General features: G+C 59.6%; 3 protein-coding genes across 3 annotated transcripts; 2 read left to right on the plus strand and 1 right to left on the minus strand.

Moving 5' to 3' along the window:
* The first annotated feature begins 180 nt into the window (after positions 1–180).
* Positions 181–4,858, plus strand: CNPY3 (canopy FGF signaling regulator 3). Its single transcript, XM_075413243.1, has 9 exons — positions 181–232; positions 326–770; positions 910–1,055; positions 1,166–1,336; positions 3,120–3,243; positions 3,529–3,625; positions 3,935–4,057; positions 4,235–4,352; positions 4,480–4,858. The coding sequence occupies exons 1-9, from the start codon at positions 181–183 to the stop codon at positions 4,671–4,673; spliced, it is 1,470 nt and encodes a 489-aa protein (XP_075269358.1). The 3' UTR covers positions 4,674–4,858.
* Positions 4,859–5,048: 190 nt separating this feature from the next.
* GNMT (glycine N-methyltransferase) lies at positions 5,049–7,135 on the plus strand. Its single transcript, XM_075413242.1, has 6 exons — positions 5,049–5,282; positions 5,384–5,511; positions 5,769–5,882; positions 6,341–6,483; positions 6,621–6,742; positions 6,828–7,135. Exons 1-6 carry the CDS (start codon positions 5,077–5,079, stop codon positions 6,997–6,999), a joined length of 885 nt encoding a protein of 294 aa, XP_075269357.1. The 5' UTR covers positions 5,049–5,076; the 3' UTR covers positions 7,000–7,135.
* Positions 7,136–8,409: 1,274 nt separating this feature from the next.
* On the minus strand, positions 8,410–27,329 carry PEX6 (peroxisomal biogenesis factor 6). The gene is made up of 17 exons (XM_075413244.1): positions 26,448–27,329; positions 26,204–26,364; positions 25,418–25,501; positions 23,948–24,050; positions 23,617–23,753; positions 23,421–23,532; positions 18,969–19,177; positions 16,536–16,728; positions 16,074–16,150; positions 15,830–15,962; positions 13,180–13,385; positions 13,026–13,087; positions 12,479–12,587; positions 11,161–11,277; positions 10,461–10,538; positions 9,117–9,256; positions 8,410–8,782 (listed from the first exon to the last, which is right to left on the minus strand). The coding sequence occupies exons 1-17, from the start codon at positions 27,327–27,329 to the stop codon at positions 8,646–8,648; spliced, it is 2,940 nt and encodes a 979-aa protein (XP_075269359.1). The 3' UTR covers positions 8,410–8,645.
* Positions 27,330–27,483: the final 154 nt, after the last annotated feature.

Here is a 27,483-nt window from a genome sequence, read left to right on the forward strand (position 1 = left end):
GAAGGACGGGGCGGGCGGCGGCGAGGTCCGGTCCCGCTCCTGCTCCATGGCGCCGCCAGGCCGTACCACCGCTGCGGGGGGGGGGGGGTGGGCGGTGCCACCGGGGGGAGGGAAGCGGTGCCACGGGAGGGGAGGCGGGGCGGTACCACTGCTGGCGGAGGGAGGGGGAGGCGGGGGACCATGGGGTTGCCGCGGGTGCTGCTGGCCGCCGCTCTGCTCCCGCTCCTGCCCCGTGAGTAGCCCCGGGGGCGGCCGGGCCGAGCTGGCGGGTGGGAGGCGGGGGTGCCGCGGTGCCGCTGACCCCGGTGTGTTCCCTACCCCGCAGCTGGCCGGGGCGCCGGGCCGCCGCCCAGCCTGGCTCCGCCGCTGAGCATGGTGGTGGGCGGGCAGCGCCGGCGGCTGGTGGTCTGCGTGGTGAGCGACCTGGCCCCCGGCTCCGGGCAGGCCGTCTGGATCGCCGGCGGCAACGGCAGCGCCCTGCAGTCCTTCGCCTACGGGGCCTCCCGGGAGGACGGCGGCACCGTCTGCACCGTCGCCCTCCTCCCCGACGAGCCCCCGGCCCTGGGGGACCTTGCCTGCCACGTGGGGCCCGACCGGAGCTCCCCGGCCCGCAGCTCCAGCCCCGTCCGCATCACCGGTACGGCGGGAAGGGGGTGGCGGCCGGCCGTGCCGCGCACCTGGCCCCGGCCCCCCCCCTTCCCCGCCGCAGCTGCGCTCTCGCCCCGCAGGCACCGAGGAGGCGGCAGAGCCGTGTCCCGGCGGCGCGACCGGTGAGTCCCCGCGCCCCGCCGCAGCGGGAGCCTCAGCTGCCGGGAGGGCGGGGGGGGGGAAGCCCTGCGGGGCTCCGGGCGGGGACGGCGGGTCAGGGCCAGCCCGCCGCCGGCGCTCAGCCCGTCCCCTCCGCCGCAGCGCTGCCGGCCCGCGGCTCGGCGGCCCTGCTGGCAGCCGTGCGGGTGGTGCTGCTGAAGGTCGCGCTCTCCGACGCCCTCCTCACCGCCGCCCTGCTCGCCCGCCGCTGAGGGACCGGCCCGGTAAGTCCGCCCCGCTACCCGGGGGCGGGAGGGTGGGGGGAAAGGCGATTCTACGGCGGCCGAGCAGGCCCGCGCGTCTCTCGAGCAGGCGGGGATTGGCCGGGCGGGCCACGCGCGCCGCTGGGATTGGCCGACGCCGCGCGGTTGCTATGGTTCCCGGCGAGGGCGGGAGGGGCGCTCCCGGAAGCGCGGCCCCGGAAGCGGAGCCATGGCGGCGGCGGAGGCGCTGCTGCTGCTGGTGCTGGCGGCGGCGCGGGCGGGAGGCGACGACTCGGACTGGGTGCGGCTGCCCAGCAAGTGCGAGGGTAAGCGGGGCCGGGGGGCCGCCGGGGCCGGGGGTTGCTCTGGGGCCGGGGAGGCCGCGGCCGCAGCCCTGAGGCCCGGCTGCACCCATGCGGGCTGCCGTGTGCCGGGCGGGGAGCAGCCACCCACGCGTTTCCCCCGGCCTTCCCGAGGCGAGGGGTGCTGGGGCGCCCGGGCCGTCCCTGCTGTTCCCGGGGGGCGCAGGTCGCCTGGCAGCAGGGGCTGGGCGTCTCTGCTGCTCGCAGCTGGGCCTCGGTGATGCTTTCTCCCTCAGCAGCCCCTCGTTTCACAGGCAGCCCGGGGTTCGGGTCGTGACAGACGTCTGCTGCCTGCCGCGGTTTCCTCTGTCTTTGCCGTGCAGGGGCACGTGGAGCTTTGACAGCAAAGAGATAAAAGGAAGATGTGAAACTCCGGAGCAATTTGCAAAGCCTTCCCTGCCGGGGAGGCAGCTCTGGAGGCGCTGATGTCTGCGCTGCGGCGCCCGCGTAACCTCAGAGGAGCTTCACAGCGAGCGCTGACCGCGCGCTGCTCCTCTTCCTGCCCAGGCTCAGAACCTGTGTCAGCACGCAGCGATAGCCGCGGGCAGCGTCTGGATAACTGGATCCGGCAGTGAGCGCTCCTGGCGACAGGTTGTGGTGTGGAGAGGGACGTCCTCGAGCCCCCGATCCAGAGGGAAGGAGCACTCATCCCACCTCAGAATGGCTGCGGTCACCTCCAGGCCCTGGTGCCAGCAGAGAGAGGAACATGCGGGAGGTGCTCACGGGGCTTCTCGGCACGTGCACGGCAGCCCTGGAGAAGCTGCCTCGCTCTCCTCCTGCCTGTGGCACATCTCTGCTCGCGTCGCTGCCTGGGAGAAGATGCGGTGGCTCGTCGCTGTCAGACCGCTCCACCTGGGGCTTGGCCCTGCTCCTGAAGCGGGGCTTGAAGAAGAGGTGGCTCCCGGCAAACAGGAGCCTGCAGCACAGGACAAAGCTTTCTCCAGCCTCCCAGGATCCCGGCTTCAGGGGAGGAAGGGCCACACCGTGCCTGGCTTTGTGGCTTCCGTCCCGCCTCATTTCCACTTGTAAACCCCCGAGACATTTCTCTTCTGCTTTCTGTTTCTATAGCTCTGTTAGACTCTGTTACAGAAGAAATAAAGCTTTTGTTTCCTTTTTATTTATTTTTTTTTTTAGTTTTATAAAAGCAAACACGTGCTGTGCTGTGCTCTCTGCTGGAGGCAGTGCTCGTGCAGTGTTGCTGGAGGTGGCAGCCCCTCGTGCGGCAGCGCAGTTGGTGGCCGCGTCTTGTCCCGCTGCGCCCCGCCGGCTGCTTGGTCCCCAGCACAGCCCCTGCGTCCCCAGAGCACCGGGGGAACTGTTACCGGGTGGGCGAGGAGGAGCTGTGACCCACGCTGGGGCGGGCGGTGCGGGAAGACCCCGTCCTCTTCCAGTGGGAAGGGAGCGGTTCGCGGCACAGAGGCTTCGGTGGCTGCGAAGTGGAGCCGTCCGAGAAAGCTGCAGGCAGCACTGGTGCCGTCTGCCTCCCCAGCTGTGTCGTAGCAGCTGGCTGCGTGGATGCGCTTGCACTGAAGCTTTGGTTTGGGTGTTGCCGCTTGAAGGGATCTCTCTAGCGGAATCCGCTGAGCCGTTCCCGGTTATTTCCTTGAATGGCTGAGGCATCTCTTTTCTGCTGGCAGTGGCTCGCGCGCGCCCGACTCCTGGCACTTGTCTCTGCTGCTGTCCCGTCCCGCGCTGCCCACCAGAGTGGCCAGACCCCGTAACCCCTCCTGTGCTCTCCTTCCCGCAGTGTGCAAGTACGTGGCGGTGGAGCTGAAGTCCGCTTTCGAGGAGACCGGCAAGACCAAGGAGGTGATCGACACCAAGTACGGCTTCCTGGACGGGAAGGGCTCTGCTGTCAAGTACACGCAGTCGTAAGTGAGAGCGGGACCTGTGGTCTCCTGCCTGCGGCCTGCAGAGCCGGGGGCTTCGGGAGCCTGTGGGCCGGCTGCGCTGCACCCAGCTCCTCTGAGAAACCTCCACCGTGCCAGGGCTGGTAGCCTGGGGTGGGGTGGGGAGTCAGGGGTGCTCCTTCTGCCTGGGGGAGCCCGGGAGCCACAAAACGCTCCCTATCGCCCGGCTGGGCTGAGGCTCGCCCTGTGCCCCGGCTGCTGGTGGGGCGCAGTGCCAAGCCCGAGCCCTCCCTCCTCTCCGCGCAGGGACATCCGACTAATCGAGGTGACGGAGAACATCTGCAAGCGGCTGCTGGACTACAACCTGCACAAGGAGAGGAGCGGCAGCAACAGGTTCGCAAAGGTGAGGGCTGTCCTCCGGTCCCCTCCTCCCCAGCGCCCCTCGCCCTGCTGTGACACCGAACCGGGGTTCACTCTTCCCATCCCAGCCTGCAAGGCCGCGGTGCCCCCCGAGTCAAGCGTGGGGTGCTGTCCTTGGGGGGGGGGGGAGGCGGAACCCTGGAGTCCCTGATTTTGGGACCTGGGGACCGTGATTTTGGCTGGTGTGCACGTAGCGGCGTCCCTGGGCAGGGCCATGCGGCCGGCGCTGGGTGGGGAGTGCGGGGGCCCGGCGGGAGAAGCGGCACTGGAGCGAGCAGCTCTGCTCCCCCAGGGCATGTCGGAGACGTTCGAGACCCTGCACAACCTGGTGCACAAGGGCGTCAAGGTGGTGATGGACATCCCCTACGAGCTGTGGAACGAGACCTCCGCCGAGGTGGCTGACCTCAAAAAGCAGGTACCCGGCCTGCTGGGCTTGGCCACCGTGGCCTTGTGGGCTGGAGCACGGGGCGGGGAGAGGGCCTGGGGGCGCGCCGCCAGGAACGGGGGTGTCGGCAGGACCCGCTGCCCTGGTCCTGGTCCTGGTCCTGCCCTGGCGCGCGTGGCTGGAGCTGGGCTCTCCCCTCTGCGCCAGTGTGACGTGCTGGTGGAGGAGTACGAAGATGTGATCGAGGACTGGTACCGGCACCACCAGACAGAGGACCTCTCCCAGTTTCTCTGCGCCGACCACGTCTTGAAAGGGAAGGACACGAGTGAGTCACGGCTGCTGCCGGGGCGGCGCAGGCTGGGGGGGGGGAGTGGGGGAGCCCCCCGAGGCTTGGGGAGCCCCCCAGGGCTCGGGGAGCCCCGCATCTCCCTCAGGGCCCCTCTGCTCCCCAGGCTGCCTGGCGGAGAAGTGGACTGGCAAGAAGGGCGACTTGGCGAGTGTGGGGGACAAGCAGAGGGAGAAGAGGAGCGGGAAGAAGAAGAAGAAGAAGGGCCGGAAGGAGGAGAGCGAGGGTGGGGATGCCCTGGACGAGAGCGGGGTGCAGGAGGAGGCCCCGCTCCCCCACAGCCCGGCCGACGAGCTGTAGGCGCCCGGCACCCCCCACCGCGGGGCCGCCTGCCCTGGGGGTGCCAAAGGGACTTGGTGGCGGCACCCCGGGGGGGCCTCCCCACCCGGCCCGGGCGCGGCAGCCTGGGCGCCATCCTGAGGGGGCTCCGGGCGCGGGAGGCGGCGGGCGGTGCCGCGGAGCCGGCTGCCCGTCGGGCCCGCACCCGGCCGGGGCTGTAAATAAAGACGTTTTTCCCCAGAACCGCTGCTGGGGAGGCTGCTGCGGGACCCCCGGTACCGGCGGCGATCGGCCTCGCCCCGCCCCGCCGCCGAGCCAGAGGGGGGGCGGGGATTGGCGGGGGGCGGGGCCGGCGGGGATTGGCGGGGCGGCGGGGGCGGGGGCGGGGGCGCGGCGGGGCCGGGTCGGTGTCGGTGTCGGCGGGATGGTGGACAGCGTGTACCGGACGCGGTCGCTGGGGGTGGCGGCCGAGGGGCTGCCGGACCAGTACGCGGACGGGCGGGCGGCCCGCGTCTGGCAGCTGTACATCGGGGACACGCGGAGCCGCACGGCCGAGTACCGCAGCTGGCTCCTGGGGCTGCTCCGCCAGCACCGCTGCCGCTCCGTCCTCGACGTGGCCTGCGGCACCGGGTGAGGCACCGCGCCCCGCGACCGCCCGCCCCCTACCCCCCGTTCCCCCCCCGGCCCCACGCCGGGGCTCCCCCCGGCCCCGCTGACGGCCGTGTCCCCAGGGTGGACTCCATCATGCTGCTGGAGGAGGGCTTTCAGGTGACCAGCGTGGACGCTAGCGACAAGATGCTCAAGTACGCGCTGAAGGAGCGCTGGGAGCGGCGCAAGGAGGAGCCCTTCGACCGATGGGGTGCGGGGGCCGGGGGGGCGTGCGGGCGCGGACACCTCACCCCGGCGCCGGGGCCTCTGCTGCCCCCCGACCCCGAGCCCGGTGCCGCCGGCCCGGCGGGGTGGCCTTGCTGCAGGGACGGGACAGGGCCCTCAGCTGCCTGCCGGGCCCGGCACCCGCGGGTGGGTGCTACGGGGGGGGGGGGGGGGGGGGGGTGTCCAGCGTGCTGGGGAGGGTGTCGGGGTGTCCCTGCCCTCACCCGCTCCCCTGTGCCGCAGTCATCGAGGAGGCCAACTGGCTGACACTGGAGAAGGACCTGGAGAAGCCAGGGGACGGGTTTGATGCAGTCATCTGCCTGGGCAACTCCTTCGCGCACCTGCCGGACTTCAAAGGTGAGGTGGGGGGGCCTGAGATACGTGTGCACAGGGTCTGCCAGCAGGCTGAGAACATGCCCTAACTCATGCCATAAGTGAGGCAGCGGGTCACACACGGTGGAGCTGCTGTGTCATGGCTTGTCTCGGGGGGGGCGGGCGCTGAGAACATGCCTGAGTTCGTGTCGTGAGTGGGGCCATAGGGTCCTGTGGCATTGGTGGAGCTGTGTGCATTGATGTCACGTCTCTGGCGAGGCTGGAGACACACCCAGACTCGGGCTACAAGCCGGGTGGTGGGTTCCTCGCATGGCCAGCTCTGCCCTGCTGAGGCTGAGAACATGCCTGAGCTCATACCATGGGTGGGGCTGTGGGTTCTTAAAGCTGGGGGGGGGGGGGGAGCAGCTCTGTGTGCACTTATGGGTGAGATGGTCCCCCATGGGGTACAGCCTGTCTGGGGACACCACGGTTTCCTCCCCCAGGGGACCAGAGTGACCACAAGCTGGCCCTGAAGAACATTGCCAGCATGGTGCGGCCCGGGGGGGTCCTGATCATCGACCACCGCAACTACGATCACATCCTGGCCACGGGCTGCGCGCCGCCTGGCAAGAACATCTACTACAAGGTGGGTGGCCGGCAGACCCTGCCCCATCCCACTGCCCCCGGCCCCGAGGGGGGCAGGCGGGGCAGGGTGCAGGGCTGTGCCCAGGCCGGGGGCCACCAAGTCCCCGCAGGACACAGGCGTCCTCCTGCGGTCCCCAGAGTGACTTGACCAAGGACATCACCACCTCGGTGCTGCTGGTGAACAACAAGGCGCACATGGTGACCCTGGACTACACGGTCCAGGTCCCCCCCGGCGAGGCAGGGGCCACCCCGGAGCTGAGGTGCGAGGGGGCTGCGGGGAGGTGGCTCCTGGCACAGGGAGGGGGGTGGCTGTCCCCTCACCTCACCGTTGTTGCCTTCTTGCAGCAAGTTTCGGCTGTCGTACTACCCCCACCGGCTGGAGGCCTTCACTGCCCTGCTGAAAGGTGCCTTCCAGGGGAAGTGCCAGCACAGCGTCCTGGGCGACTTCCAGCCCTACACGCCGGGGCAGGCCCACATCCCCTGCTACTTCATCCATGTCGTGAAGAAGATGGCCTGAGGAGGCCGTGGAGACAGGACTGTGGTGGCTGAGAGCCGTGAGTGGCTCTGGGGACAAGCAGGGGTCTGGGGACATTGCTGAGAGCCGCCGGGGAGCCCCGTCCCCTTAATTAAGAGCACTTGTGAGAGCTACTGGAGCCCGTGGTCCATCTGTCCGTGTGTGGGCAGGGTATGGGGTGAGGGGGACAGCCCTCAGGACTCCTGGGGAAGGATGTGCCCAACCTGGGGGAAAGCACTGGGTGGGTGCAGGCGCAGCTTCACCCGCGAGCTACGTCCCCAGCTGCAGGTGCCTGTGATGTGGGGTCTGGGGCTCCCCTTGCTGCAGGGACAAGGGTGGTCTGGCTCCTGGGTGGTTGCACAGCCCTGCCCAGCCCCCTGCTGCACCGTTCACGGGGCTGTACTGCAGCCGTGTCATCCCTTGCACCCCGCAGCCAGGTGCTGACCCCTCTTCTTGACACCCCTCAGCCCCATGCGGGGTGGTGTCCGCTTCCAGGGTGGGGAGGCGCTGCACGCCCCAGCGGCACTTTTGCTGCGGCTGCAGCTCCCTCCTTGCCCGCCCTGAGGAAGAGGTGGTGGCCAGACCCAGCAGCGGTCAGGAACAGCTCTGCCCGAACACGCTCGGGTGCCAGAGCAACAGGACTGAAGTCACGCGTCAGCTGGGTCGCCGTGCACGGAACGCCTGCAGCTGCTGAAGAACCAGCCCTTCGGGAGGAGCTCGGCGGGGGGCTGGGCCTCCATGGCCACGCTTGGCTCGGCAACGCCGCTGCCAGCCGTCCCGGTGCAGGCGGCAGCAGGGCAAAGCCTGGCAGCAACGATGCCTCAGGCTGGGGCACGCAGAGGCCCCAGCCTTAATGCGGGGCTGCCCGTCATCCGCACCAGCAGCTGCGGGGACCAGGCAGGGGCAGCTGCCGAGCGGCTGGCCGCCACGCACAGCTCAGGCGTGGAGTTACTGGGCATCCTTGGCAAAGGCCGGACAGGGAGGCACACGTGCCTGTGGTGGCCGCTGCTGAGAGGCTGCCGAGGAAAGTGAGGCAGGACTCGGGACTTCAGTGCACGCACGGCACCTCTGGGCTGCTCCGGCCAAGGGCTGAGTATTCCCAAGGCTGGAGCCTTCCCTCTCCCCCTGACAAGGCCTTCCTCGTACCCAGTGGGAGATTCCCTCGCTGCCGCTTCCCCCCCTGGCCTCTTGTCCTGTCACCCAGAGCCTCCGGGGAGAACCGGGCTCCCTCTGCAGAGGCAGCTCAGCTCGCCCCACTCCCTTGGCCTCTCCTCATCCGCCGTGGGCTTCCCCCCTCTACCTGCAGGACACTGGTTTCTCTACAACACCCAGCATGCCACAGGGCTCATGGGGACCTTCCCGAGCCCCACGGACACCAGCAGCAAGCAACGACCCCAGGCCAGGCAGAGAATACCCAGTGCCGAAAACCTGTATTGATTCAGAGGGACCACGTCGAGCCGCGGCCAGCTGCAGCAGCGGCACTCCAGAAAACGCGCAGCCGCTTTTTCACTCAAGCTCAGCAGAAGGGGGCCCGGGCGACACCAGAGAAGAGCAGGCGGGTGCCTGTGTGTGTGTGTGTGCCAGTTCTCGCGCACCCCTGAACAAACACAGCATCCCCGTCGCTCCCCCAGTCCCGGCTCTGCTGAGCACTAGCGCGCGGCAAACTTCTGCTGGATGAGTCTGTACCTGAGCAGCTCCTGCTCAGAGACTGACGGCTGCAACCTCGCAGCAGCCTGCAGGAAGTCTTCCATGGTCAGGATCAGAGCAGAGCTCTCGGTATCCAGCCCTGCACGAGAGAGAGAACAGGGAAAGGCTGAGAGCCAAGCGCAGGGTCTGGCTGCAGGCTGGCACAATCCAACAGCCCTCTCTCCAGCCACTGGAGACCGGAGTGAAAACCTGTGTCTCTCTCCTTCCCTCCGGAGCTAAGCACTGGAGGTGCAGATCACCACATCCGCAGAAACTGGGGGTCTGCCAGTAACCCAGAGCCTAGCATTCAAACCTGGTCCCAAAGCCACCAAGGCTCTTCCCACAAAGCCCAGTTATCGGTGGTGGCAACACTCCTCTCTGCCCCCGTGCTGGGCCGCCCCAACACGTGGGGCCGGTAGGGGCTGGGCTCCTACCTTCCTCGATCCATTCCACCTTGCGTTTGACGGCGCACATCATGGCGTCTGAGCACAGGGCGTAGATGTCTGCTCCTGTCAGCTGAGCTGGGCATTTTTCTAAAACGGTGGCAAGATTCACAGAAGGATCCAGTTTAAACCTGCCAAGAGAGAAAACTGTAGGTGTGAAAGCCACAATAAAACCAGACCAGGAGAGACACGGTAGCCAGCATGAGTGGGCAGGAGGAGTCAGAGGCCCCACGTTTAGCCCCTTCTGGACTGTGCTCTGCATGCTCAAAAAAAAAAAAAAAAAAAAAAAAAAAAATCAAAGGGGTTGGTTGGTTGGTTGGTTTTTTCAACGCAGTCACTTCTCTTTGAAACATCCTGGCAGGGAGGCCCTCTCTCCTGCTCAGCAGGATCAAAGGCAACTTTGAGTTCTCACTCAGAGAAATTAAGTGTTCCACACACCTGGGAACAGCCTGCAGCCAGGGCTGGATAAGAACATGTTTAATTACAGACAGTACAAACCACTGTAACACCCAGCCATCCCATCAGAGCCACGCTGCAGACAGCGAGCCTCCTTCAGCACGCACAGCAGCACGGTGCTGGAGGGTGTGACTGCCAAGCCACACAGCGTGAAGAGGTGCTCGCTGCCAGCCCACGCTCTCACGTCTCCTGCTAGGTCATCGTCAAAGGCAGCAGCGACCACAGCTATCCCTGACAGAATGTCCCTGCAGAGGCAGATTCACAGGTGCTCACCCAGCTGTGGTGGGTGGTACCTCCGCACCTGAATTGCAGGGCTGGCTTTTCTCCCTCCAGGGATGCTGTCGGGAGCTCAGAGCACCTGGGGAAGCAGCCAAACCCCGCTGCTCGGTGATCCCACACAACCAGTGTTTGGAAAGACGCACAGAGCACGGGCTGAACACCCCGCAGCATCGCAGGAGGAAAGGCAGTGAGAAGAAGAGAGCTGCCTTCACCCTTGGACCTGGAAATAGCAGCAGATGTGCTAGAGGAACTCTTACAGGAAGCAAATGGGAGCTTCCTGCCATGTTGGTGCGCTGCAGTCTCATCACACCATATGCCTGAGCTCCTCAAGAAGCACATGGTGACCGCAGAACTCTACCAATGCCTTCACCTGGACAGCCAGCTGAGCTGCTCCCATCTTGTATGAAAACCAGCCCCAGTTCTGCTTCTGGAAGTTGCCCCATCCTCTTCCCCTACCTGCTGGCTATGGGTCAGTGACTGAGGTGCTCCCCAGGGCTCGGATACGAAGCCAAGCTGAAGCACACTATGCATAGACCCCAGGAAGACTGCAACCCACTGGAGGGTGGTGGAAGGCCGCTGCGAGAGCACAGGGTCACTCACTTCCTGGTGACGGCGCTCAGCACCTGCATCTGCGACTCTCGGTCTTCGTTTATGCCCACATAGACCAGCCTGTCAAACCTGTCGGCAGAGAGAAGAGACACTTGACAACAGGCCAGGACAAACCTGCCACTGATGCTCAGCGCTGTGCACCAGAAACTGAAGGGTGGCCCTGGGGCAGCTCCTCTTGCTGCTGAGTTTGTGGATGATACAAAGCTTGGGGGTGAAGCAGTCCATGTGCTGGAGGGCAGGGCTGCTCTTCAGAGGGACCAGGGTGGGCTGGAGAAACGGGCTGACAGGAACCACATGAGGTCCAACAACAGCAGGCAGAAAGTCCTGCCCCAGGATGGGCAAGCCGCAGGTATGAGGGCACGCTGGAGGGAGCAGAGCTCTGCAGAACAGGCCCTGGGGGACCAATTCCTCCCACCAGTTTGGTGCCATGGCAGGTCCCTTATTGCCCTGCTGTGCTGCTGGCGCAACAACCAGAGCGGTGGGGTAACAAGCAGTGGTATCTTGTGCTGCTGCTACAGCCATAGGCGCTGGCCTCCTCTTGGCTTTCTATCTACCCCCCAAACCAGGGTCGGGGGGGGCTTTAGGAACAGTCTCTGCACAGCTAATGTGTTGGGGACACAGTCATGCCCATTGCTGCCTGAGGAGATCTGGGGAACTGCCCTGGAGCGAGGCAGGGTAGGATGCGACATACCTGCCCGGCCGGAGCAGAGCTGGGTCCAGGAGGTCAGGCCTGTTCGTAGCTCCAATGACAAACACCTCTCTGGTGGAGTGAAGGCCATCAAGCTCAGCCAGGAGCTGTGAGACAACTCTGCAGGGAACAAGACAGAATGCTCACAGCTAGGCCTTGGCAAGTCACCCAGTCACTTTCAGCCACAAAATGAAAAGGGGAATAAGCGAGGCCACCGGCAGGTCCCACGTCTTGGACTTCGGCTCATACTTCTCTTCCCTGCAGAGCCCTGACGCAGCCATACAGACTTCTCCATCTGAGCGCAGGCAGTGAGCCCGCGGGCTCATTGCAAAGTGAGTGCAAACCCCTGGTGCCAAGAGAGTCCTTCAAGGCCTGCGCTTGGCTCCAAACCCTTCCAGGATGGCCACACGTGCTTACACTTGCTGTCAGACACCAGCAACACAGACCAAACACAGGCAGGCACGCATAGCTATGGCTCGGGTTCCCCACTCGGATGTGCTGGCTGGTCCTAACTCTCCCTGCTACGTGGTACAAGTTCAGCTGCAAGACCACCCTGCCAGTTCATGCTGGGGACACCCTGGCAGGCCAGCGGTGCTGCCAACCAGTCCTCAGGGTGGTGAACGGCACACGTTGCAGATCAAGTTCTGCGGCCACGGGGCTTAAGCCGGTCTGGCAGCACAGTACTTCAGAGCTGCACAGACCTGGAATGGGGATATCTCCACCAGGTTCTGGGATCACCTGAGGCGACCAATGGGCACCACACACAGCCCCTTCCACAGCTGCTGCTTCGTGTGTGCGGCGTGTGTGAAGATGGACGCTGGGGACCCATGCTGTCACTGGAAAATTCTGCAGAACCCCTCATGGATGGAGAGGAAGACTGGATGGAGACTATCCGCTCAGCAGAAGAGGCCTGGGGGAAATAACCCTGTTCCTGGGTATCTCCAAGCTGTGCATACTTGGCTTCAGAGGCAGCTGGAAGATTTCCCACCGCAGCGAAACAGCAGCTAATAGGAGGAGAGCACGGCAGGGGTGTGAAAGATGACCTTGGAAAGGCCAAAGGGAGCAGCCAGCAGCCACAGAAGCAGCTGGACGAGACTCTGTCTTAACCAAATGTTTGCACAACAAGCTTGGGCAATCTGTGGCAACGCAAACAGCAGTACTGATGTCCAGAGAGAGGAGACAGGCCATGCAGAGGAACTGAAGGGAGCAGCAAAGGAAAAAGAGTTGGGATGGCCTCTGCCTCGCAGGGCAATCCTGTGCATCCACCCCCCCAGCCGACGCAGGTACGCTGCTCTCCCAAGGATGCATGATGCTCGCTCACCCGTCCATGACGCCCCCTGAATCTCCACTCCGTCCACGACTAGGGGCCAGGGAATCCAGTTCATCAAAGAAGATAATGCAAGGAGCAGCTGCTCTGGCTCTGGCAAACACTGGGAGGAGAGAGCACACAAGTTGAGAAAGACCTGGAGGTCCACAGCAACGTGACCTGCTACATCACCAGCAGGGAAGCGATGTGGATGGAAAGCAGCTGCCCACTGCCTCACCACCACTAACTGCTCCTGCCTGAGAGGCTCAGCGGGAGCAGGGACAGGCAGCACCCAGCACAATGGGCCCCGAGGCTCAGCTGTGTCTCTGAGGGGCCGCTGTCCCATCAGGAACACCAAGGACAAGAGTGACAGGAGCAGAGAGAGCAGAAGGGGAAGCTGCAGCGAGGCAGGGAACAGACTGGGTGTAGGAGATGGGTTTGTGTCCCTGCTGGCAGCTGTGGGTGGGAGTTGGGATGAGGCGTTTAAGCACTACCTCCTTCCCTCCAGAAGCACAGAAAAGCCCCATCTTCCCACATGCAGGAGCAGGACGTGTCCACTCACCATTACGCACGTTCTCCTCGCTTTGCCCAACGTACATGTTGATGAGCTCTGGCCCTTTCACGCTGTGGGGCAGGGAGAAGGAGGAGTCAGTTAGAGCACTCCCATCCACTGCCAGGAGAAAGTCAGTCCCACTGCATGACCCGCCATTCTTCACCTAAGGAACGTCATGGCGCATGTGGTTGCCACGGCTTTTGCCAGCAAGGTCTTCCCTGTCCCTGGAGGCCCGTACAGCAGCAGACCAGAGCGGCACAGACCCAGCGACAGCAGCTCCGGGTGCTCCAGAGGCAACTGGATCGTGTCCAGGATCTCCTTCTTCACCTCCTGGAGCCCACCAACATCCTGCCAGGACACGGAGGGGATCTGCCAAGAGAGGGAGAGTCCGTGTCAGCACTTCTTCCTGAGCCCCGAGCAGGCCTGCGCAGCTCTTGCTCCAGTGGGGTACCAGACATCAGCCCCTTGCGCCGTCAGCTGTGTGTGGCTACGCAGGGAGTCAGCCCCACACTGCGCCGCACAGACATCCCTGCTGCCAGATCCCCAGCAGCCCCGTTTTCCTGCTCCTGAGCGTTGCAATGGGGAAAACAAACTGCATGTGTCCCCAGGCAAACTGTCTCGTCTCCAATCCTCCGTTGCACCTCACATCACCAGTCCGCAAAAGTACCCCACAGAAAGTATCTACCAGGGTTGCCTGCAGCTCTGTGGGGAGAGAGCCCTGCTGCAGACAGCCCTTGGGACACAAAAGGGAAGGTAAAAATAAGAAAGAAGAAAAAAGAAAAAGAAACCTGGACCTAGCAATTACGAGCTACTTGTGTTCAGGGCACCTTGAATCCCAGGGCAGTGAAACTCTGTAAGGGCTTCACATGAGAGTGACAAAGCCTGGGCTACCAGGAACCTCTGTCACGCGAAGCAGGATGTGAGACACAGACATGCTGGAGGATGCTGTACGGAAAACCAGCTGCTTCTGAAAGGGGGGGATGCAAGAACAAAGTCCATGGATGCTTACAAGAAATAGACAGGGACGGGGTCAACTGCAAACACGCAAGGGATCATTGCAAAGAGAGGAAAGACAGCAAATGTGAGAGGGGTGAGCCATGCCACTTCTGTTATTTTATGCTGAGCAAAATAGTCTTGGAGGATGCTGCTGCTCTGCTCGCAGCTTCAGAAATAGCAGGAATGCCACAGTTTGCATGGCAGGCCCTCGTGAGAGTCGGCACAGCTCTCCTGGGAACACGCAGAGAATGCAAAGCCCCAGAACACTTCCCCCCAGCTGCTGGCTGGGCGGGGAACAGGTGCCAGCACAAGCGGGGAGCTTAAAAATAGTCCAGAGCAAAATTTTTTTCCCCCTCAGCCAATTTGGTTCTCCTTCCTTCACTACTTGAGATGATATTATCTCATGCTATTTCTCCAGCTGTCCAGCAAGTCCACCAGGAAAATCAGGTCAGGCAAGATAAGGATTTCCAGGAAAAAAAAAAAATCTTTTAAAGCAAAAGGTCACAGGCCCTCCTTCTTCAGTGCTGGTGAATGGAAGGGTTGCCCTCTCCCCTGCACTCTTGCTTATACTGCTTCACTAGGAAAAGCTCTACAGACGTTTCCTTGCTTGGAAAACTGCAGCAAGGTTGTTTTCAGGGGCATCGTAAGTCTAGGACATGTTGCAGACACTGCTAGGAACGGGAGGTTTGCAATTAGTTCTCTCTAGGAGGCTCAAGCTGTAACTGGAAACAAATGTGTGACTAACTAGAATATGCAAGCAGGGAATTGAAAGTTACATATGTTGAGAGTATCCAGGTCTGCTAATGGGCTTTCTGAACCACAGCCAATTACTAAGAAACCAATATAGGATTGTCAAATATAAACAAAATTAGCTCCCATTCACACAGCTCGCTGCCGAGCATGCTCTGTGGATATTATTTGTCTTTTAGCGAACTCGGCAAACAGGCCTCAAAGCAGAGCTCATTTCAGTCTCTGGTAAATTTCTGAATGAATTAAGTCCCAGAATAGCTCCCGGGCGATCACACCACCAAGGTGTCACCCTGCTAGGGCAGGACTGCAAGAGGGCAGCTGGGGAAAGCCCCAGAAGAACTGCTCCAAGGCCAGCATTTCATGCCCTGTTGTACTGAGTGCAGTCATTCACGCTCGCAGGTGTGGAGAAGAGGCTCTGATCACTTCACTTGGTCCTAACAGCACGTTACCCAGCAAAAACAGCCACCCCAAAAGCTGCTTCCCTGGGTGCCGAGCTGCCAGAGGCAGATCACGCCACTCCCAGGAAGGTGACTGCTCGTTTTGTCTGACACCCCACGTTCCTCTCCCTGAAGAACACCCAACTCTTCAAATCGCCCGGCTGTCAGAAAAGCCCGTGCCAGCTCGAGCAGCCTCCAAGGCTGGGATCAAGTATAAGGCTTCTCACACACATGGGGAAACTCTCTCACCAGCTTACGCCCCAGCCTCACTGTTCCCAGATGCCAGGCGGCTGGAGAGACCCCAGGGAGGCAGCCAGCCTGCGGTTGCCTTTGCCTCTCAGAAGGCTGAGCTACACAGCTGGCAGCCCTATGGCACAAGCCAGCTGAGCCGTCTCCAGCTAGAGCGGCAAGGGCTTCCCTAACCAAGTTCAAAGCCAAGAGGGTGAAAAGCACTCGTGGGGGAAAGCCCACAGCGGGACTGTTTCCCACCCAAGGCTGGGGGAATACGTGGAAGGACGCAGCAGGAGCGACGTGCCAGAGCACAGCCCCGTCTGGCGAGGTCTGTGAGAGGTGTCTTGAGCCACACAGGCTCTAGAGAACCAACCCCCCTCCCCTGCCCCAGCATCCTACCTTCGGGGCTCCCACTGCCTGTGAATGGGCGTCGTGCAGCTGGTCCAGCGCAACACTAAAATCCTCCTCAAGCACCGGGAACCCAGCAGTGCAAAAATCTCTCTCCACCTCCTCACTCAGTCCACCTGGAAAACTGATGAGGAAAGAGAAGGGAAGGACTCAGGCTCTGCCCCACTCCTGGCGTTCTCAGGCTGGGTGCAGCCCCTTGCCCTCCCCTGCCTCCTGCCCTGTTGCCTTGTGCTACCTCAAGGCCTGGATGCGGGTACAAGCAGCCCGGCTGCTGTGGGACAACAAGGCACAGAAATCTCCCAGCACAAAACCCTGCGAATGCAGAAACAAACAGCATCAGTTCAGTCCCTGACCACAGCTCCAGCTAGGCCGTGCGTGGCGAAAAAGTTCTCACAGAGCTGTTCTTTGAGCTTCTGTGCCCTGGTTAGAGGCTCTAGATTTTTTTTTTATACATATATATATATATATATAGGCTCTGTCTTCTAGCAGAGCTAGACCAACACCTCTGCAAAAGATGTGCAGTCCTTAGGCACAAGAAATCTGCAGTTAAAGGTGATGTCTGAGGACCAGGGTTAACCACTGAAGAAGTCCACTGTGCTGTGGGAATTGTCCCCTTTCAGCATGGCCAGGTAGGGGAGGAGGTTGGCCCAGTGCTCCCGGCCTGCCCATCCCCACGCGGTGCTGTGGTTTCACTCACTGCAGTCCTGCGGGCCAGCTTGGACAGGCTCACTTCTTTGCCCAGAGGCAGGCTGCCAGTCAGCATACTCAGCATCAACCTCCTCTGCTCTTCTGAAAGGGCTTCGATTTTCACCTCGTGAAGGAAAGCAGTCTGCACGTCTGCAGGGACATCCTGGGGCTTGCAGGTTGTGCCGATCACCAGGACAGGGTGGCTGTTGAGAAAAGGGGGACAGGACAGCGCATGGTGTCAGCTCTGTCACAGACTCATAGAATAGTTTGGGTTGGAAGGGACCTTTAAAGGTCATCTAGTCCAACTCCCCTGCAATGAGCAGGGACATCTTCAACTAGATCAGGCTGCTCAGAGCCCCGCCCAACCTGAGCTTGAATGTTGGAAGTTTCCCTCTTACATTGCCACCATCCATGCCAAGTCCCGCTCCAATAGCTAGCCCTTCTCTGAGAAATGCACACATTCTGGCCAAGGTGTCTCGCAGCCACTTGCCTCCAGTTTGCCCTTGAACTGCTTTGGGAGCTCTGTCTCCAAGTCAAGGCCCTTCCAGTGACATCTGATTTCTTCACTTGATGTCTCCCTCCCTGCACCCTGGTACCTGTGATCAGCCTCAAGATTCTCCTGGGGTCCAGCTCCCTTCCGGGGTCCCTGTGACTCCTGGCATGCCTCACAGCCAACACTCCAGGTTTGCCCACCTGAACAACTCAGAAACCAGCTTCTGGCAACAAAGCTTCCCGATTCCTGAGGTGCATCTGCGGGTCCTGAGGGAACCAGCGGATGAAGTTGCCAAGCCACTATCCATCATGTTTGAGAAGTTATGGCAGTCCGGGGAAGCTCCCAGTGTTTGGAAAAGGGGAAACATAACCCCCATTTTTAAAAAGGATAAAAAGGAAGACTCAGGGAACTACAGGCCAGTCAGTGTCACCTCTGTGCCTGGCAAGATCATGGAGCAGATACTCCTGGGAACTATGCTAAAGCACATGGAAAATAAGGAAGTGACTGGCAACATCCAACAAGGCTTCACCATGGGCAAATTGTGCCTGACAAATCTGGTGGCCTTCTACAACGGTGTTACTGCACTGGTGGATAAGGCAAGAGCAACCGACATCATCTACCTGGACCTGAGCAAAGCATTTGACATCTTCCCGCACGACATCCTTGTCTCTAAACTGGAGAGACATGGATTTGATGGACAAACCACTCAGTGGATAAGGAATTGGCCAGACGGTTGCACTCAAAGAGTTGTGGTCAACGGCTCGATGTCCAAGTGGAGATCAGTGGTGTTCCTCAGAGGTTGGTAGAGGGACCGGCGCTGTTTAACATCTTTGTCGGCAACATGGGCAGCGGGATTGAGTGCACCCTCAGCAAGTTTGCCGATGACACCAGGCTGTGTGGTGCGGTCGATACGCTAAGGGGAAGGGACGCCATCCAGAGGGACCTTGGCAGGTGGGCCTGTGCAAACCTCAATGAAGTTCCACAAAACCAGGTGCAAGGTCCTGAACATGGGTCAGGGCATTCCCAAGCACAAATACAGGCTGGGCAGAGAATGGACTGAGAGCAGCCCTGAAGAGAACTTGGGGGGTGCTGGTTGATGAGAAAAAACACGATCCAGTAATGTGCGCATGTAACCCAGAAGGCCAGCCATATCCTGGGCTACATCAAAAGAAGTGTGGACAGCAGGGCATGGGAGGTGGTTTTGCCCCTCTGCTCTGCTCTGCTCTGGTGAGACCCCACCTGGAGTCCTGCATCCAGCTCTGGAGCCCTCAGCACAGAAAAGACATGGACTTGTCGGAGCGGGTCCAGAGGAGGCCACAAAAACGATCAGAGGGATGGAGCACCCTCCTATAAGGAAAGGCTGAGAGAGTCAGGGCTGTTCAGCCTGGAGGAGAGAAGGTTCCAGAAAGACCTTATCGCAGCCTTCCAGTACCCGAAGGAGGACCACAAGAAAGCTGGAGAGGGACTTCTTACAAGGACATGTAGTGATAGGACAAGGGGTAATGGCTTCAAGCTGAAAGAGGGTAGGTTTAGATTAGGTATGAGGAAGAAATTCTTTAGTATGAGGGTGGTGAGGCACTGGAACAGGTTGCCCAGAGAAGCTGTGGATGCCCCATCCCTGGCAGTGTTCAAGGCCAGGCTGGACGAGGCTTTGAGCAACCTGGTCTAGTGGAAGGTGTCCCCGGCAATGGCAGGGGGGTTGGAACTAGATGATCTATAAGGCCCCTTCCAGCCCATTCTATGATTCTACGATTGCCTCTGCCACTAAGCTGGAAGAACAAGGGCCCTCTGAAATAAACAAAGCAAGTCTGGGAGAGACTCCACCGCATTAAAAACAAAACAGGGCATGTTAGCAATCAGTCACCTTGATGTGATGGTGATTGCTGCCCTAGGAATGGCAGAAGCAAAAAACCACCTCAGATGCCCGCAGCAAACATGCAGCGTCCATACCTCAGTGCCGGGTCTCTGTCCAGGAGCAGCTGTCTCAGAGTAGCGATGACCCTGGGGTCCTCTCCTAGCCTGTCCCGGTCCCTGCCAAGCACCTCGATGTCTTTCAGCAGGAGCACACATGGATGATACTGCTGGGCCTCTGCAAAGGCCATCTGTATTTTCTCCTCTGTGGCTCCACTGGTGTCACTGCACAAACTCACACAATCAACCTGCAAGAAAGACCACACGACACACAGTCTGCAGCGGTTGCAACATGGACAGCTGAGGGACCCAGGACAACATTCACTTCCACACAGCTTTCCACAGGCAGTTCACAGCTGAAAGAAGATCCAAGTGGATGTTTCCCAGAAACAGCAAATAGACACATTCAGGACTTATTCAAAATAGACATATTTGGGAGTCTCTGGCACGGAAAAATGGCTGTTTCTTGCTTCTCTGCAGGAGGTGAGGGGGGCAGGAGGGTCTTGTGTGAAAGAGGTGAGGCCAAGGGGCCGGACGAGTCGATACAGTGGATGTCGCAGCTCAGCAACCTAAGCTGGAAGGGATGGGAGAGCTGTGGAAGAGGCCAAGACAGGGAGAACAAGGTGTCTCAGAGGAACAGTGCCAAGAGTGGAGGGGGAGGCTTGGGAAACTGTTCAACCCCGTGCCATGCAGGCTCAAAGTGCAGGAGGAAGGTAGAAGGTAAGGGGAGGGCAGGGGGGAAGTCAGAGGTGGCTGGAAGCCCAGACACTGTTTACAAACTAAACACTTGATGAAGTCACCCAAAAGGGAGGTGACTGGTGAGCCTTGAACATCAGCTGAACACTGCCGGAAACAGGCAGTGCTGCCTCCTGGTGCTGCGAGCTTGCGCAAGGAGAGACAAACCACCTCTGGGATTCCCTGGGCCTCACCCTTGGAAAAAGGAGCTTGGAGCAGGGAGAACGCCGCAGCCTCAAGAGCTGACGTAAAGGGTAAAGACGGGGACACAGAGCAGACAAACTCCCGTGCTCCATGTACTACAGAAAAAAACAGGAGTTAGGGTTGTGGCAGGCACAGCCAAACGGCAGCAGTATCTGCAGAAGGGCAGAGAGAAAGGACAAAAAACTGCTGATCATCAAGCAGTGGAGATTACGGTGTGGAAGAATTACTGTGTCCTGGTAGGAGAGCAGGCAGCACGGTCAGAGGAAGGGAAGGTGGGATGGTAATGTGAGCGCTGCAGTAAGTGAGAAAAGGAGGGGAGAGTGTAAAAGCTGGGACAAGAGAATAAGACGGATAGCGAATACCTCCAGCTGCAACAGTAAGAGTGTTACTCTTTAAAAGCAGCACACAAGGCCAAAACCAGACGTGTCGCCTTGAGCATCACACTGGGGCCTGAGGCCACGTGCCAGGACACAGCAGTGCCACAGCGCTCCCACACACATCCTATACGCGGATGGATCTGCAGATACTGTGAAGTTTCTGCAACCTTGTATGGGATCCCAAGAGCTACGGCGCATCTGCAGAAGAGTAAGAGCTCGGCACCACTAAGGATCGTGTCCAGAAGATGAGCTGCACGGCAGCTGGCCAAGGCTGTATCTGCCTCTCTCACTGACCCACTGCTATGGCTTTTACTTGGATAGAAAAGAGCAGTTAGAGAGAGTAATGTCAACTTAACAGGACCCAACTTCTGAACAGAAGAAGAAAATCCAAATATCCAAAATGCTCAGCTTGTTTTCTCTAAATCAGAAAAAGCTTACTTTTCAAAGTTTACTTTTTCAAAAAAAAGTTTACTTTTTTACTGTTTTAAAACCAGAAAAGTCTACTCTAAAAATACCCACAAAAAAGGAGGAAGCCTATGATTTCCTTCCACAAAAAGGAACCTTCCAGCTCTATTCTTTCCACCTTTCTCCTTCTTCCAAGACCTTCCAGAGTTTCAAAAATTCTCCTAGAAAAGTCACCACGTGACTTCCAATCCCCTCACTTTTGCAAACGTTAACTCTGCAGATTCAAGGAGATCAAAGAATATGCGGGATGCACCCAGGCTGTCAGAGTGAACAAAGGCAGCGTGCAGAAGGCAAACAGTATTTTTAACAAGTCACTGAAGACTGCCTTCGTGCCCAGAACTTCCAGTGCTGGACAGACAGGGGCCAGACCTCATTTTGGCCATGAAGCTTACGCAGTAGAGCCATAGCTGTACAAACAAAGGAACAGCTGTACTGGTTCAGACTGAGAGTCCACTTAGCCTGCTATTTTGTCTCCAAGCATGAACACAAGTGGCTGCTGCAGGAAGATCAGGGTAAGCACACATGACCCTCTCCCCTCAGTACTTTTCCAGGCACCTACCATTCCCACCAAAAGGGATTTCCCAGTCTGATGTGGTTTTGTAACAGTAGAGTTCTCCTCCAAATACTCTTTGCCTACACAAAGAATCGTCTCCTTTAGCTCGCCTTTTCCCACTAGCTTCACCTGTCAGCCCCAGGCCTCGTCCTGGCACAGAGAAAAGCAAACACTTTCCACTCTCTGCTGACCACACAAGATTTTGTAAACCTGTATCAAACTCTCCCTAAGTTCTCTACTTTTTCAAGACGAAAAGCCTGTTCAGCTGTTCACCACACAGAAAATGGTCTAGAACCCTGGTGCTCCCCAGTGTCCTCCTCTGATTTTTTCCAGTCAGCTTTATGTTTTTGCAATGGGGAGACCAGAGCCGTGCAAGATATTCAAGCTGTGGCAAGACATGCATCTGCACAGCAGCAGCATCTCCTCTCCAGTTTGTTTCCTAAAATGTGATCCAATTTTTGACACACATGGAGAACAGAGCCCAAGCTTTATGGAGTCATTGACGTAAAACCAAAATCTTGACACCAACTGGTGACAGTCAACTTGAAATCTATCATTTTCTATGTACAACTAACTACAGTAAATTTTACCTGACATTTTACTCCTCAGTCACTTGGTCTCATTAAAGCCCTCCTCTAGTCCAAAAACAGTCTGTCTCCCTTTAATCTTACATGTAGTAACTTATCAACAAACCATCACATCAGAATTCACCCCCTTTCCCAGGTAACTTCTGACCTCCCAGTGCAGATGCCTGCAGAGCTCCGCTGCTTATTGTGAAGACTCACCAACTACTCCTATCCCGTTCCCAATGTTTAACCAGCACTTTATCCATGCCAGGACCTTCACTCACATCCCACCGCCACTCAGTTTCCCAAAGAGCTTTTTCAAAACCCAAGTAGACTGCGTTGGTCAAGTTACCTTCACCACGTGCTTGGTAACATCTTCAAGTAACCTTCTGAAGGTTTACAGGACAGGACTCCCCGTTGCAAAAACTACATGTATTCTTCACGAGTGGTGAAGTCATCCCAGAGTCTTTATCCTTCACTCTAACCTGCTACAGGTTTGTGCCCTTTGAAAGATGCCTCTTGTTTCCAGCGACTGCCCTTCCCCTGGTGTTCATCTGTTTTGTCTTCCACCTACTTTCCTCAAGCCCATCCTGGTACGATCTATGCAGTGGCCTACGTTGTGGTGTGGTGTCCCCTCATTCACCTCCACAGACATAACACTTCCTTTATCTTGGCCGAGTCTTTTTTTCTAAAGAAACCTCATTTTTATGTTGGGCTTCTGAATGGAGAACAACTACTGTTATGGAAGATCCGGGGGCCTTTTTGCTCTGGGCAGGGGGCGTGGGGGGGTGGGGTGTGAATGTGAACACAGTTACAGGGCAGCTCTTCTACAGGCTGCGAGATCTTGAACCAGATCTGGCACACATGCTGTTACCAAACCAAGGGCTGCATTGCTTTCCTAGGCTTCCCACCCAGCTAGACAAGATCTCAGCATCATCTCTGCCCCACTTTCCAACATGCCTTTTGCTCAGTCTGTGCGGGGACACTGAAAACACCCAGTGCCACTGCAATTCCTGCCCTTATCACCTCTTCCATTTCTCTCAGTATATTTTAGTTACTGCCACTCTCTGGGGTATAGCATCAACTCAGTGCCTTATCAAATTGTAGGAAGTTAGTCTGCTGAAACACAACTGTGTATTGCAGTATCTGTAAAGCAGATCAGACAACAGCAGTAACAGCAAGAGTCAGTAAAGAAAAGTACAAACGCACCCTCTGGGCCAAGAGATCTCTAAATTCCTGATTCCGGAGCACTGGAGGGTACACGCCACAGACAACATCTCTTCATGCTTATGCTCTCTTCCCGAGCGTCTGTTACTGGCCAGTCCCAGACACGGGCCAGGGGGCTAGACAGACCTTTAGGCTGATCCAAAAGGTTGCTCTGAGGTTCTGCCCACCAGCAGTCATAATTCATGCCAGAGCGAGCTGCTAATATACACCCGAGCACACTTCTCTCCTTTTGCCCATATGCAGCTTCTGCGTAGCCTCATGCCACGGTGGCAGCGGGGTTGTTGGCATGGCTACCTTAAAGAACATTTCTGTACTTCTTTGTATGTTGTAAATCCACCAACCCACTGACCACAGGAGGAATTACCTTGAAGAGGTGGAGGTTGAGGCAGCTACACGCAGCTCTGACAGCCATCAGTTTCCCACTGCCGCTTGGCCCTGAGAGGAGAATGCTGCCGGCCCCGCTCAGTGCACTTGCCCTGCAACACACAGGTGGTTCTCCTGGTGACCAAGGAGCAGGGTCCCAGCCCTGCTGGGGCTTGCTACAAGGAATTGTAACTCACCGACTGTTCAGGTGAGGCCGAAGAGCATCACAGAGCTGCTTCACAACATCAGAAAGCCCAGCGGGAGACAAACTGCTCCAGAACTCGTGGCTATTATAGACTGGGGCAGATGGGACAGCACTGTTTGTTGAACCCACCTGTGAGGAAGGGAAAATAGCATTCTGTGGACCACTGCCTGAGAAAAGACAGAAACCAAGCGACAAAGTCTGTTCTGAAATGGCATTTTTCAGTGGCAGGAGACACAAGCCTCCACAGGCACCTTCGTCACCCACAGTGCAACCTCAGCCTCAGATCTCCTGTACACTCTCCCTGCTCTCCAGTGACATCTTACCAGATACAGAGAGGTGTTCTGCGTGTCCACCAGGTAACCCTCAGACTGTTCGCCTTCCACCGCACCTAAAACCTTCCTCACTTTGAAGTAAAGCTCTGGCCACCTAAGGGAAAAACCAAGCAGTCAAAATTGTTGAGTCAAGATCTTGAAAGCAGGAACAACACAGATGTCAACAAGCAGACAGCTGAAAGGCACAGGTGAGCAGAGATACTCCTGCCCTCTCCCAGGACCCACACGGATCCTTTACAGACCCCGCTGTGCTGTCTGGCCAGACAGACCAACAGGACCGTCAACAGTTACAGCTTCTGCGGGTGGCATCAGCCCACAAGCACAGCTGCGCTAACCTTATTTCATCTGTCTCAGAGCTCAGGACATTCTCTCTTCTGCCATCGCTTCCTTCGCTACAACTCCGCAGAGATTCGCCCGCAGCGTATAAAGCCTTACAGCGCAGGGTCCTCTAGGCTGCAGACCAGGACTTGCCCAAATACCGCAAGTGTCTTAAAAGCATCCTGCCCTGGACACCTTGCAGGAAAAAGACTTCTTGCTACATTCATATACCACTGGACAGATTAAGGCATCTGCAGAGGTTTCCTCCAGGATTTCCTCCACCCTCTGAATCATTGCACCACTTGCACACCAACACAGCTCCTTAGGTCCCACGAACTCTACTGTCTCCTCTGGCTTGCCACATGGCTAATCTACTAGTGCACAAATGGAAGACTTATGCCTCCTATAGTCCTGCCTCCCTCCAAGAAACAGCCTAGAAAATACTCATTGCAGTATTGTTATAGAACTATTAAAATTTTAAAATACACAGTGGAGCTGAGCAGTGTTACACATCGCTGGTACACCCTGCATGAATGACTCAAGGCAATTCTTCGCATCGCAAGCCTTGGCTTCCTGTGGCAGCTCCCTCAGTGACACGGCTGAAGCATTTATATTAACACCAGCCAAATCCCGCTGCAAGCACCTCTACTCTGATGCAAAGGTGGCTTTCTCTCATTTAGCACAGAACTGTTTCAAAGCCGTGCGAGCAAAACCAAATAAGGCAGAACTGGCAGCCAAACAAAGTTATTCTAAGATGAACTGTAAGGGTTTATATTCACACTTTGTTGTTTGTCACGCATTGACCAGCCCAGCTTCCACTGTGCTTTCCTTATGTGGCACTGGCTGTCCTCAGGCCACCCCCTCCTCCTCTTCATTCTTTTTCCCCCATCGGTTTCTTTCTCTCTTCTTCCTTTCTTCTCTCCACATCTATTTCAGTGAGCTAAGGGAAGCCTCCCTCTTAGCTGCAGCCCTCCATAATCCAACATTTCCCTCTTCCCCCTAAAATAACAGGCAGATAAACTCTAAACTCCAGGGGCAGGTCAGAACGGAATAAACTGTCTTGTTTCAAGAGAGTCAACAGTAGAAAAGTATCTTTTCTCTTGCAACAGGCAGGTAATACAGCCATAGTTTGTTGCCACCTACCTTTGGAATTTGTCCGCGTTTACTTCTAAAAACTCGGCGTATCCAAACGTTGGAACACATAGGATGTCTCCCTCCTGGACAAGCCTACAAAACACCCAGGGAGTTTCACCGGTGAGAGACAGTAAATCCTGCTGGTCATTCGCACTCCCCGCCCCGTACCACATGCATTTTACAGAAAATACCGTAGCTGTTCGTACCAACTCACTCTTCTCCTGTAAATAAAACTACAAATGGCCCCTTAAAGACTTCACATGCACTGGATGCGAGGAGGCACATCCAGACTACCAAGGGGAACCTTCTGGGGTCGGCACAGGAGGTGAATGCCGTTACAGAACATCTCTTCCAGACAACAGCCTCCTGATCCCTGGGACAGCCGAGCGCAGCTCCAACAGAAAGCCTCAACAGCCAAACGAAAGAGGCTCGGGGGCAGGTGCCGTAAGAGCAGACGGCAACACATCCAGTTCCCTGATTACTCAACTCCATTCAAAGCTGGAAACTGGGGTTACGAACACGCCCCAGGATGGAGGTTTGTGGGCAGCACTGGGGAGGAGACCACGAGGAAGGAGACCTGAAGAGGACCTCCGAAGGACAGGCTAAGGGGTGTCGCGGGTGAGCGAAGCACACCCAGGAGGAGAAGACGGGAACACGCGGACAGTCTCAAACCAGCCAGCGCCCGCGGAACACGCGGACAGTCTCAAACCAGCCAGCGCCCGCTGCGCCAGGGCGTCTCGGAGCCAGGGCGAGGGTGCTCCCTGCGGCCAGGCCCCAGGCAGGGAGGCAGCTCACCGGGGCGCTCCGAAGTGCTTGCGGAGGACGCTGTCGTAGCCTCCCCGGGCGCTGTAGGCCGGCGAGCAGACGATCTCGAGGTGCAGCTCCGTGGCGAAGGCGGGCACGGACAGCACGGACCGGCTGCCGTTCCCGTCCGCCGCGCCGCACCTTTCGTACCTCTGCGGAGAGCGGGGAGAGCGGGAGCCGTGAGAGCCGGACACCCCCAGACACAGACCCACCGCGACCCCCGGCCCCGGCTCACCCGCAGGCGGAGCTGCGCGGCGGCGGCGGGGTCGCAGCCCAGGTTGAAGGCCAGGGCGGGGGCCAGCAGCGCGGTGCCGTCGGCCGGTCCGCGGCGGGCGGCCCGCGGGTACTCCCAGGGCGGCGGCCGGGCCAGCAGCGACGCCAGGTGCCAGCGGGACGCCCCCTCGGCGCCCACCCGCACCCACTCCCCCTGGAAGAGCCCCAGCGCCAGCAGCCCGCGCCGGCTCACCCACACCTCCGCCCCGCCGCCGCCGCCCCCCGCCGGGGTCGCCCGCAGCCGCGGCTCCGCCACGCACCCCCCCCCGGGCCCGGCGGCGAAGCGGGAGACGAGGGGCGGCGCGGCGGGGCGCCGGCAGGGGGCGCTGGCGGCGGCGGGGGGCTCGCGCGGCGGCGGGGGGGCGAGGGCGGTGCGCGTGCCGTTGCCCAGCAACCCCTGGAGCGCCGGCCGCGCCTCCAGCACCAGCGGGCCCGGCCCCGGCCCCGGCCCCGGCAGCGCCTCGCCCCGCCGCACCAGCACCGCGCCGCCGCCCGCCGGCCGCCCCGCCCGCCCCGCCGCCCCCAGCAGCACCCAGCCCAGCGCCGGCGGCTGCCGCACCGGCCACACGGCCACCCGGCGCCCGGCCGCCAGCCCCAGCCGCCGCAGCAGGGCCCCCCGCAGCCACAGCTCCGCGCCCCGGCGCCCGCCCGCCTCCAGCGCCACGGCGCTCAGCAGCACGGCCTGCGCCCCGCCGCGCCCCGCCGGCCGCACCGCCAGCACCAGCCCGCCGCCGCCCCGCCCGCGCAGCGCCGCGCACAGCGGCGCCGGGGCCAGCAGCAGGGCGGAGGCCGGCGCCAGCTCCGCCAGCGGGGCGTCCAGGGGCCGCAGCACGGCCACCGCCATGGGGCCGCTGCGCCGACCATAGAGCAGCGCGGCTAGAGCGGGCGCGGCGCGCAGGCGCAGAGCGGTCCGCCGGGCTCCTGCACGCTCCGCCGAGGCCATCGAGAGGCGGCGCAGAGCGGCCCCGTGCGGGCCGGGGAGCAATGAGCGGGCGCCT

Source organism: Opisthocomus hoazin, chromosome 2 (assembly GCF_030867145.1).
Source record: "Opisthocomus hoazin isolate bOpiHoa1 chromosome 2, bOpiHoa1.hap1, whole genome shotgun sequence".
Classification (NCBI taxonomy): Eukaryota; Metazoa; Chordata; class Aves; order Opisthocomiformes; family Opisthocomidae; genus Opisthocomus; species Opisthocomus hoazin.

Excerpts from the sequence above, each read along its gene's own strand:
- PEX6 (XM_075413244.1), bottom strand. The coding sequence starts at position 27,329 with ATGGCGGTGGCCGTGCTGCGGCCCCTGGACGCCCCGCTGGCGGAGCTG. Across the intron at positions 23,533-23,616 it reads CGGCCTCACCTGAACAGTCG|GGCAAGTGCACTGAGCGGGG; the intron begins GTGAGTTACAAT and ends TGTGTGTTGCAG. Across the intron at positions 13,088-13,179 it reads TGCGCCATGACGTTCCTTAG|CGTGAAAGGGCCAGAGCTCA; the intron begins GTGAAGAATGGC and ends CCTGCCCCACAG.
- GNMT (XM_075413242.1), top strand. The coding sequence starts at position 5,077 with ATGGTGGACAGCGTGTACCGGACGCGGTCGCTGGGGGTGGCGGCCGAG. Across the intron at positions 5,283-5,383 it reads GACGTGGCCTGCGGCACCGG|GGTGGACTCCATCATGCTGC; the intron begins GTGAGGCACCGC and ends CCGTGTCCCCAG. Across the intron at positions 5,512-5,768 it reads GGAGCCCTTCGACCGATGGG|TCATCGAGGAGGCCAACTGG; the intron begins GTGCGGGGGCCG and ends CCTGTGCCGCAG.
- CNPY3 (XM_075413243.1), top strand. The coding sequence starts at position 181 with ATGGGGTTGCCGCGGGTGCTGCTGGCCGCCGCTCTGCTCCCGCTCCTG. Across the intron at positions 1,056-1,165 it reads GTCCGCCCCGCTACCCGGGG|CGCCGCGCGGTTGCTATGGT; the intron begins GCGGGAGGGTGG and ends GGGATTGGCCGA. Across the intron at positions 4,058-4,234 it reads TGGCTGACCTCAAAAAGCAG|TGTGACGTGCTGGTGGAGGA; the intron begins GTACCCGGCCTG and ends CCTCTGCGCCAG.